Below are 12,024 nucleotides of genomic sequence, written 5' to 3' on the forward strand. Positions count from 1 at the left end.
GGTGAGGCTATCCAAGTCACGCGGACTGTATTTTATTTTTATTTTTTCGTATATTATGACTATCATTTTCCTTTTTTTTTTACGAATATTTTTTTCCTTGTAGCATTTATCGATTATTGTTTATTCCGCTGGGTATTTGATAGTTGGTTAAGCCCGTAAACGGTACTAGATACTTAATATATTAAAACAAAAATTATTTTTTTTTTATTAAAATAGTATAGGGTAGAAGTCCCATTTGTGGCCACTGCTCAATTTTTGGACATTTAATACTTTATTTTATTAAATGAAAAGTATTTAAAAAAATTACATTGCAATAGTGACATTAAAGTATTTTTAAAAAAATTAGTTGTCATTGCGTATTTTACAAATTATTTTGTTGAAATTTTCCAAGTGGCCAAAACTGGCCCTAAAGTGGCCTAAAACGGTACTCCTACCCTATTGCGTGGTAAAGAATGGAACAAAATAATTCTAGACCAGAGTAAAGTTGGCTGTCCAAGTCGATGGCGAGGGATGACATCACCCGAAGTCCGTAATCGTGTTTCATTCTGTGCCTCGCACTATATTTTACATATTACCTACATTGATACTGGGAATTCTAGTGTCTGGAAACAGTTCAAAGTCTAATTTCTGATCAATAGTGCGGCAAAAATGCCGTTTTTTAAATATGCCAATTTAATTAAACAAGAAAAATTGTCGTTATTGGAACTCATACTATTTCTTTTTTATTTTCCGAATATAACTCAGTTTAGTTGGTTATTAGAATGACATAGAGGTTTGCAATAAATACATGTGAGTACAACAGGAATAAAATGATGTCAGAAACTAATCCCTAGGAAATAAATTCATTAGTTTCTGCCAGTTTGCATTAGTCGGAAATTGGATTGTTTCGACTGATAAAACAAGGCATTGAAACTTGCAGTTTCAGGGCCAGTTTTTCAGTTTGAAATTTTCTTAGACCCAGTTTTTCCAACCGGGTTTATTTTTATTCGGGTTTAAATTAAAATTGCTAGTATAAAATATATATTTAGAATATATAGATATACCAGCAATAATTAAAACTCGGATTAAAAATAAACCCGGTTGGAAAACTGGCCCTTAATCGGATTAGAAGAATTTCAGACTGAAAAATTGGTCCGCAATGCAGGTGATATAGAAATTATATTACTTAAATATAATTATGTTGGTGAGATGTCGATTGTTTATGAAGTGGAAGCATAAAATATATGAAAAAAAAATAGACGTCACCAAATAATTAAAAGATTAAAAATTTTTGAATGAATATTTTAAATAAAATGTTTGTAATTTATAGTGGATTGTTGATGAAAGAATACCTTAAAAAAGATGGACAATCATTGTCATGTATGTTGTAGATTAATGGATTTAATGTTATAATTAATATACTGTCAAATATTTATTTTACTTTTTCGGCTAAATTTTTTTACGCTTAATTTAAATTAATTAACATGATTTTGTGATCTCTATATAAAGTAGTCAATAAGCCGATCGGCGACACGACAAGAAAAACCCCGTAGTAAATAAATTTAAGTTTTTATTCAGATGTTGATAAAAATTAAATTATGAGTTGACTATAAATGACGGACAATCCATTAAATGTTTATGATCGTACTTTTATTTAAAATAATTTATGATCATCACTTACTTTGTAATTTACTTACTAGTATTTTAAACTTATTTTTTATTTATTTGATAAAAAAAGAGAATATGTTAAAAATATTGAAGTTTGTTATTTAATTAAAACAAATTTTTTATTAAATACTTATTTGTTGTCTTACTGTTAATTTTTAAACTTTTATTCCATTACTATCAGTTGGAAATTTTTATAATTAAAATAAACTATTGAATAAAAAATTATAACAAAAAAAAAAGTTATTATCCATAGTGAGAAAAAATAAAAAATAATTCTTAATATTCCATTGTTATTTACTTATACTTAAAATTAATTAGAATAAGAATAAACGAGCAACCTGCAGTCACTACGTGACTGCCCAAATATCATTACTAAATTTATAAAATACGCAGAAAAAAAGGATTACTTGCCGCAACAAAATTTTAATTTGCACCAACAAATTTTATGCATTATCAATTAAATACAAAAATTGTCTTGGGGCGAGAAAAGATTTTTTTGGTCAAGAAATAATTCCTTGCGCCAAGTAATTTTTTCTAGTTCTAAATAAATTTTTGTTTTCAATTCACAATGCAAAAAATTTATTGGGGTAAGTAAAAATTTTCTTTAGGCGAGTAAAGATTTTTTGTGTCAATGAATCCTTTTTTTTTCTATGCACACTTTTTTGGCATTGAGAAGCTTCCTAAAACCAAAAGGGAGCATAAAAATCTGTCATTTTGGAATAAGTAACGCGATATAAATAATTTAGCTATATATTCAGTGACATTCAGTCATATTTAGTGACAGAATAATTAAAGTATTAATTTATTCAAAGAAAATAAATACGATCGTCTTTTTTCCCGCGTAATTTAAATGTAATTCGAATGATATAGATATAGTATATTACACACCTAGGGAAGTAAAGTAAGAAATGTCTCAGATCACATGTAATTGTTGGCCGAGGCGAAGCCGAGGTCAACAACCATGTGATCTGAGGCTTTCTTATTTACTTCCCGAGGAGTGTATACTATTTTTCTCCTCGACGGAGGCGGAAAGCGGCAACTTCGTTTTGCACAGCGGGACGAAAGTTGCACTTTCCGCCCGGAGGTGAGAAAAATCTATTTATCTCAATACTTGGCAATTGAAAAGAGTTTAAAGTATAAAAAGGCACAGATTCAAGTCAAGACCTATCTAATGATACCAATTTCAATAACATTAACTAATTTTATCATATAGATATGACAGGAACAAAATTTTCCTTATTCTCTTAATAATATAGATAATTAATTAGTAAATTTTATAATTTTTCATTATCGATAACTAATTTAAGTATTTATTTATATTTTTTTAAAATTAATTATGCACAATCATCTTGATGAAATTTTATTAATATTGTGACTGATAGATATTTTATAAAATAATGTCATAATGCCAAAAATATAATTAATTATACTAAAAAAAAAAAGTTATTTAAAAATATTTATATTTAATTTTTAAAGATTTAAATTTTTTAAAAAAGAATTAAAATCCGACTCAACAAGCGACTCACATTTTTTTATAGTACATATGTACTGTCATAAATCTTCATTAATTTACATTAATTTACATGACTTCACAGGTAATTAACAGTAAACATATGTCATATTTTAAATAATTGTTTTCTGATATTTATATACAATTTAAAATAATCATTAACTCTTGAATAAATAAAATCTTTTTTTTTATATCTTTAAGATGGACTACTAGTGTAGAATTTTGAGAAAATCAATTTTTTTTACAAATTTCGATAGTCTATAGCTTCAAAAATAACATAGTAAAATTTAAAAGTTTAAAGTGCATATCAAATAGTTCTTTTGAATTACAGCCGTATGAAGAGCAGCCGCTTATCGGTTCTCAAAAATACATTTTTCAAAAATTCCTACAGTTATAACTCAAAGACAAATCATCTGATTGATTTGATTCGAATTGCAGCTCTTTTTATAAATGTTTCTACGTACCTAGAACCTCCACTTTTTCAATTGAATCAAAAATGTAATTTTGGCAGGCCAAAAATCATCAACTTTTCGCGCAAAATTTGAAATTTTTTTTTTAAATCCCGCCATTTTGTTAAATTTTAATTTTTTTCTTAGCCCGAGGGTCATGGTACGGGAAATACCTTTTAGTTTAATAAACTTTTTGGTTTTTTTAATTCCATGGACTGTGGTCGCTATCACTGCAGCAGTACGGACTTATTTTTGGAGCGTTAAGAGATTGTTAATAACTCGCTGAATTTTCAATTTTTTGGTCCAAAAATTTAATCTTGTATTCATTATAAATCCACAAATATATCTTTAAATCATTAAAACATTTCATGCCAAAGATTTCTTTATAAAAATTCCCAAAAATTACTTTTTTTTCAGGTGATCACACTAGTGGTTCCCCTTAATTACAAGTTAAAAAAAAGTGTACAAAATCAACTTAAATTTTTTTTAACTTCCAATAATTTCAAATTAATATTCTGATATCAGCATAAATTAATCGAGTAAATAAAAAAAATTAAGCATTTTTAATTAAAATATCAAATGATCACAAAAAGTTTACGCGATCATAGATATTTTCAACACAAGATTATTCAAATAAAAAAAAAAAAATTTAATCATCATATTTACCTTTAAAATTACAACACAAGGTTAAAACTATGAGTATTACGTGTTATTTACTAAAAAAAAAAACTTAATAATAGTTTGTCTTATCTACAGTGGCATGAATTTTTTTCATGACAAGTATCGAATTACAGTTATTAAAATAATAATTAAATTATCATAACATTAATAATAATCATATAAATGAATGAAATCGGTTGAAAAGTAATAAGCTAATTTTGTACACCTGATGATGATAAGATAAAAGTTATCGTCACGAAGAACCAAGTCTCAAATACAAAGTTCGAGTTTTAAAACAGTAGCTATTGAAAAAAAAACAGCGTAGTTGTGTAAAATTGACAAGTGGTTTCATAATTTATTTTTTGTTTTTTTTTTAATATTCAAGTTGTTATCGTCATATTTACTAGTAAACATAATGTCCGATGTGTAAATAATACATATATATACATGTCTATAAATATATATATATATAGAACAGATAACTAATTCCTAAACAGTAGACCGCTAAATTTGTCCATTAAAATATACACATGTGCCGCGAGTGTTCGCAGAGAATAATTTATATTATCAATTTATTTATTTAAAATTCTTTACTTCAATCATTTTTTTTTTTTTTTTGTAAAACGTATTTTTAAAATTTTAATAAATTGACAATTTAGTTAATTAATTTACCGAACTCAATACTTATAAATATTTTTAAAACTTAAACATTTCCATTATCTATACACTTGAAATAAAATTCGATAATACTACAGGTGATAAAGTACATGAGTACACAATGAACACTTAGTGATAATTCGAAAACTGTTGAAGTCTGTTAATACATATCACGAGAACTATTTTATTTAAAATAACTTGTGTAAACTATTTTTAAGAGTTGTTATTTAAATGTAATGGAGTTACTCGGTATTGAATTTGCACCAGTTCGAGTGCCATTAGAAAGAAGACTGCAAACACTTGCTGCTGCTGCATGGATTTTTGTTCTTGCTTTTGGTGGTTTTATTGGCTGGCTAACGACTATTTATTTAATTTTTTTTACTGAATGGTTAAGATATTTAGTTATTATTTATTTAGCATGGTTATATTATGACAAAGACACGTGTAATAAAGGTGGACGTGCGTAAGTTTATTTAAATTTATAAATTGGTTCCAATTTATTCTCCCTGATGGCGGATCCGAATTACGGCAATTATCGTAATTTACGGTACTCAGAAGAATTACGGCATTCTACAGTAAAATACCGTAATTTACGGTAACATACGTAGTTTTACGATAAACTTTCGGTATGTTGAGAAGAGTGCGGTACACGGAAAAAAATAATCGGTAGCCGCTACCGATTATTTCGGTAACTGCAACCGATTATTTCGGTTCTACTGACGAATGTCGTTGTGTGTTGTGTGAACTCGTGTGTGTGTGAGTGTGTGTGTACGTAACTGATACCAAAAAATCGGTAGCGGCTAACGATTATTTTTTTTCGTGTATTATTACCGTAAGCTTGCAGTAGGAAGGCGGTAATTTACCTATCATTGCGACAAGTCTGTGGTATTTTACCGCAAAGGAAAGCATTACACTGTAAACACTGTAAAAGTAAAAGAACATACGATGCTTGCAGTGAAAATGCCGCAAATTGTCGTATTTGACCTAATTCACTGTAAAATACCGTAAATTACTGGCAATAGCCGTAAATTACCGCACATCGTAGCAAATTTGCCGTAAACTACTGTACTTTTGCTGCGGAAGGCCGTAATTTACGATAACATACCGCAACTTGGGTACAATACGGTATTTTACGGTAAATACCCGGTATTTCGCAGCAAAAGTACGGAATTTTTACCGTAAATTTGCATTAAATAACGGTAATTTACCGTAAAATTGTGGCATGCCGGCATTATTTTACCGTAAAGTGAAGTATTGCACTGTAAAAATTGTCAAATTGAAAAAAAACATACGGTGCTTACGGTGAAAATGCCGCAAATTGTCGTATTTAACCGTAATTTACTGCAAAATACCGTGAATTACTAGCAATGGCCGTAGTTTACCGTTCGTCGTGGCAAATTTGCTGTAAAATACCGTCATTGTGCTACGGAACGCCGTAATTTAAGGCAAGATACCGCAATTTAAGTACGATACGGTGTTTTACAGTAAATACCCGGTATTTCGCAGCAAAAGTACGGAATTTTTACCGTAAATTTGCATTAAAGAACGGTAATTTACCGTAAAATTGTGGCATGCCGGCATTATTTTACCGTAAAGTGAAGTATTGCACTGTAAGAATTATCAAATGAAAAAAAAATATACGGTGCTTACGGTGAAAATGCCACAAATTGTCGTATTGTACCGTAATTCACGGTAAAATCCCGTAAATTATTGTATATTACTGTGAATTATCATAAATTGCTGCAAATTTATCGCAGAAATACCAGATTGTACGGTGAATTACCGTAATTATCATCCGCCAGGGTTATAATAATGATAATAATAATAATGATATTAATTAATTTTTAAAATAGAAGACGATGGACTTTACCTTTAAGAAATTGTGGGTGGTGGCATTATTACCGTGATTATTTTCCAGTGAAACTTTATAAGACTGTGGATCTTGATCCGTCAAGAAATTATTTATTTTGTTCATATCCTCATGGTATGTTGGCATCCGGCGCTTTTGCGGCATTTGCAACAGATGTTTTAGATTTTAAAAAACTATTTCCTGGTCTGGAGCCTAAAATGCTCACACTTAATCAACATTTTATGGCACCATTTTTTAGAGAATTTGCGTATTGCTGCGGTAAATATTTATTTATTTATAATAAATTATATATAATTGAAAATTTTAATAATTATTTTAAATATTCAGGAGCTTGTGGTTCAAGTGCTGAAAGTATCGAATATTTATTGAATTATAAGAAAAAAGATTCTGAAGATTTAAATAAAGCCGTTGTATTAATGATTGGGGGAGCTGTTGAAGCTTTAAATTGTAAACCATCAACTTATCGTATTATTTATAACAAAAGAAAAGGTTTTATTAGGATGGCTTTTAAAACAGGGTTTGTATTATTATTATTATTATTATTATTATTGTTATTATTATTATTATTGTTACTATTATTAATTAGTATTAAACTATTTATTAGAGGTATGTGAATTAGGTTCGAATCGAATAATTCTAATTTATGAATTATTCGTAACTTTTCGAATAAATCAAATCTTGTCGTATCATTCGAATTTTTTCGAATTATTCGCAACTATTCAAACTATTTGTCAATTTTCGAACTATCCGAAAGTTTTTTATTTATTTGTAACTTTTTTAAATTACTCGATTCGAATTGAGAAAATTTTGGTCGGCTTTTAAATATTCAATTTTTAATTAATAGAGAGCTTAGTTTTTTAAGTAACAAAAAATCATTTTTTCGTAGATTCGTGTCTAAGCTCTATTTACCTCTGACAAAATTTTGAATTATTTCAAAAACTACACGGAAAAAAATCATGGCAGCGGTTCCCATAATTTTGTGAATTTTTTCCTATACCATCATAAGAATTACGACCATAAATTATGGGAGCGATTCCTATAATTATAGGAATGTTTCCCATAATTATAGGAATAGTTCCCATACTATTATAGGAACCATTCCTATAATATTATGGGAATGGTTCCCATATTATCATGAAAAAATTATTTTAAAGAAGTGTGGTAATCACTTCTACAATACACAGAAATATTATTAAACATAAAAACAAAAATTCAAACATTGAAAAAAAAATCGTATTTGGCAAAAAAACATTAAAATTTTTAACAAGAATTTTTTGTCAGCACAAAACATTGAAGAAAATTCAAATTTTGTGAAATTTCTACACTATTGTGCAAAAAAAAAATTTTATGATATTATAGGGATGGTTCCCATAACATTATGGGAGTAGTTCCCATAATATTATAGGAATAGTTCCTATACCAATATGGGAACCATTCCCATACCATTATGGGAATGGTTCCCATAATATTATGGGAACCATTCCCATAATGGTATGGGAACTATTCTCATACTATTATGGGAATGGTTCCCATAATATATGGGAACCATCCCTATAGTAGTATAGGTACTATTCCTATACCATTATGGGAACCATTCCCATAATGCATAGCAAAACTTCCCATAATTTTCTTTCCGTGTATTACTCTCTAAACATGAATTAGTCAATATTCACTTATTTCACTCATTCATGTTTAGAGAGTAGAATTTTAAGTCGTTCAAAAGAAAGTTTTGGAATTAATAGTAGATTTTCGAATAATTATGAAGGTTTCGAATTATTCGAAAAATTACGAATAATTCGAGAACTTACGAACAGTTAAAAAACTTACGAATAATTTGAAGATTTACGAACAATTCGAAAATTTACGAATAATTCGAAAACTTACGGAATAGTTTTAATTATTAGAATCGAATAGTTCGATTCGATTCGATATACGAATAATTCGCAAGTTCCCACTATTCGCCCAGCCCTACAATTTATTTTTATTAATTTACTTATTTTTAATAGCGCGCCATTGGTACCCGTCTTTTCATTTGGAGAAACAGATATATATGATCAGTTCCATGCTAAAGAAAATTCATTGCTACATAAATTTCAAGAGATTGTAAGAAAATATACTGGACTAGTTCCTGTATATATTAAAGGTCGTGGATTATTTCAATATACATTTGGTATTGTACCTAATAGAAGACCGATCTCAGTTGTTGGTAATATAATTATTTTAAATTATAAAAAAATATATATAATAGTTATAAAATAATATTCAAGTATTGCAAAAAAAAATGTTAACAATTTATTGTAGTAGGAGCACCTCTAGAGGTTCCAAAAATTACTGAGCCAACTCGTCAAGAAATAGATAAATACCATGGCCTATTTAAAGAACATTTGCTGGATTTTTTTGAAACACAAAAATACAAGTATTTAAAGAATGCTAAAGATACGAGTTTGGTTATAGAATAATCGTTTTTTTTTATATTTGTAATATATTTGAATAAAATTTTATTATATAATCATTGAGTATTGGATAAGAAAAAATTCATAAACACTTAATATGTTAATTATCAAGGCATTTTTATTTTATATGCATAAAAAAATGAGTACAAAAGTGCTTAGTTGACATTAAGTGACCTAGATGAACCTATAGTTCATATTAAAATACTAATTCAAATTTAATATATAATTTAATTTCATACGTTTAATAATAACTAAATTTAATTAATTAATTAAGGAAAAAATAATTATTATTTCTAGACTACAGTAGTATTGTATGATTTTTTATTTTTAATTAGTAGTACGGAATGTTTTTTAGTGGAACTATTTATGAAGGACGATGAGTATTATTATAGAGCGGACAGCCCTGGTGGATCTGAATTACGGAAAATTGCGGTGATTACTGTCATTTACCGCAATTTACGGCATTAGAAATAATAACGGTAAATTAGGGTATTTAAAGTGGTGCCGCGACTATTAAACCGAAGACAGTTCAACCGACAAAAAATCCCTGATAAGAGGGCACCTAAATAAGAGGGTCCAGGTTATTTTCAGTTAAAATGTCGTTCGGTTGAACTGTCACCGTTGAACTGTCTTCGGTTGAGTGGTCGTGGCACCAAGAAAATCGACGATTTTCGAAAAGTTCGGGAAATTATTGTTTTCACCCGAATTTTCGAAAATCGAAATTTCATCAGATGTAGGGGTTTTGAGGTCTTAGGAAGCTATTCTGACTATTTTCAAAATGATCCTCGAGTTTTTGTATGTGTGTAATAGTATATTGTGTGACAAGGGATGAAACAAGACGGTTTCAGACTATAGTAGGGTGAGGTTGGTAGACCTTACCCGCAGTCCGAAATCGTGTTTTATCCTGAGTCACACACTATATTTTTTTCATGATTACCTGCATCGAAACTTCAAGATTCAGTGTCAGCAGCCAGTAAGAAACAAGTTAATTTCAAGCCGATGATGCGGAGAACTGTTAGAGAATGAGAAATCGTGATTTACAGCCACTTATTAAATAGTAAATAAGACAAAAATATTATTTTCACTCATGTTTCAGTAATTTTATTTGGTTAATTAAAACTGTCACTTAAAAAATGAAATGAGTAAACTGAAGTGACAAGTAAAAAAATGAGAGTAATAAGGCTGCAAATGAACATTGAATATAACAGACACCGGGCAGAAACAATTGTGTTTCTTCCCTTGGGAAGAAACACAATTGTTTCTGTCCGCTGTACGAAGGTATTTTTACGAATTACGAATTCGCTAGCAGTTGTTTGCAGCATCGGCTTGAAATTAGCTTTTGTTTCGACTGGCTGTATACTGAGAGAAATAGTATATTACACACCTAGGGAAGTAAAGTAAGAAATGTCTCTATGTACTATTTTTCTCCTCGACGAAGGCGGAAAGCGGCAACTTCGTTTTGCACAGCGGGACGAAAGTTGCACTTTCCGCCCGGAGGTGAGAAAAATCCAGTAAATCTAACTATAAAGTGACAGTTAAATAGCGCTTCAACTATTTTTTCGGAGTTACTACAACACCAATTCATAGTTATTATAAATATCTCTAAGTAGTTATGTTAAATATTTTTTAGTTCAATTAACTATATAAATAGTTAATTTAACTGATTTTTAAACTTGTATTCAATGAGGAATTTTAATTTGTTAAACTGAACTTAGGTATTTAATTCATCTATAACTTTTTCATTAAAGCAAACAAAAATATTAAGTATCATTACAATGTTTTTTAGTTAATTCAATTAATATTTTTTGGTTAAATCCACACTGAAAAAAAAGTATAAGTCCTACGCTTATAAATTTAAGTGATATCGCAATACTTGGTATTGCGAATATACTTATACCAAATATAAGTCTTAACGGAATATTTTTAAGCGTATGACTTAAACTCGCTTAAGTCATACGCTTAAACCGAGTTTTAGCGCCACCGCAAAACTCATATAAGCACTACACTCAAATCCTTACACTCATAAATTGACAGAATTAGAAAAGAAAGGTTATGGAATTAAATATTGCTATATTTATTTAAAAATGAAATTTATTTAAAAATTAATAAATAATTAATAATAATTATAATTGTAGTATAAGTCACAGAGTATTAACCCTAGATGTGACAAGGTATATTAATACTCATATAATTAGTTTTTAAAAAATTTAAAGATGAAATAATAATTTTAATAATGGTTAGATCGTACAATAATAAATGATTTATCAGAATCAGAATCAAAAAGGAATCCATAAATGATTATTTTTAATCCCAATTATGTAATTAATCTTTTGAATGCTCTTAAGAACGATGTATAGGTTAAAGCAGGTTAAAGGTATAATATTAACACGGGGAAAAAGATGCGAAATACGCACTGAGTCTTACTTTTCTTACTATACTCTCTGGACTTGCTATAGTATCGTACGGAAAATATAAGTCTCTGACTTAAACTGAGTATTGCGATAATACTTAAACTTTTTATATCATATCCGCAATACCAATTCATTAAAAAAGAGTATACCAATAAGACTTAAACTTTTTTTTCAGTGCATTAAATAAATAATTTTTTTTCGTACAAATATACCATTCACATGGTTTTAATTATTAAATAGAGACTCTATAGAGTTTTAATTAGAATTAATTTTTTATTTTAAGCTTAAATCGAAAATTTTTATACGACAGTGCAGTATAAGTATTCCAATTTATCTTAAATAATTGATATAAACATTTATTTCTATT

General features: G+C 28.5%; 1 protein-coding gene across 1 annotated transcript; it reads left to right on the forward strand.

Annotated features, from left to right (window-relative positions):
* The first annotated feature begins 4,507 nt into the window (after nt 1–4,507).
* LOC130676140 (2-acylglycerol O-acyltransferase 2-A-like) lies at nt 4,508–9,309 on the forward strand. The gene is made up of 5 exons (XM_057482144.1): nt 4,508–5,386; nt 6,777–7,051; nt 7,121–7,310; nt 8,800–8,999; nt 9,095–9,309. Exons 1-5 carry the CDS (start codon nt 5,160–5,162, stop codon nt 9,250–9,252), a joined length of 1,050 nt encoding a protein of 349 aa, XP_057338127.1. The 5' UTR covers nt 4,508–5,159; the 3' UTR covers nt 9,253–9,309.
* The last annotated feature ends 2,715 nt before the right edge of the window (nt 9,310–12,024 follow it).

Source organism: Microplitis mediator, chromosome 10, assembly GCF_029852145.1.
Source record: "Microplitis mediator isolate UGA2020A chromosome 10, iyMicMedi2.1, whole genome shotgun sequence".
NCBI classification, from domain to species: domain Eukaryota; kingdom Metazoa; phylum Arthropoda; class Insecta; order Hymenoptera; family Braconidae; genus Microplitis; species Microplitis mediator.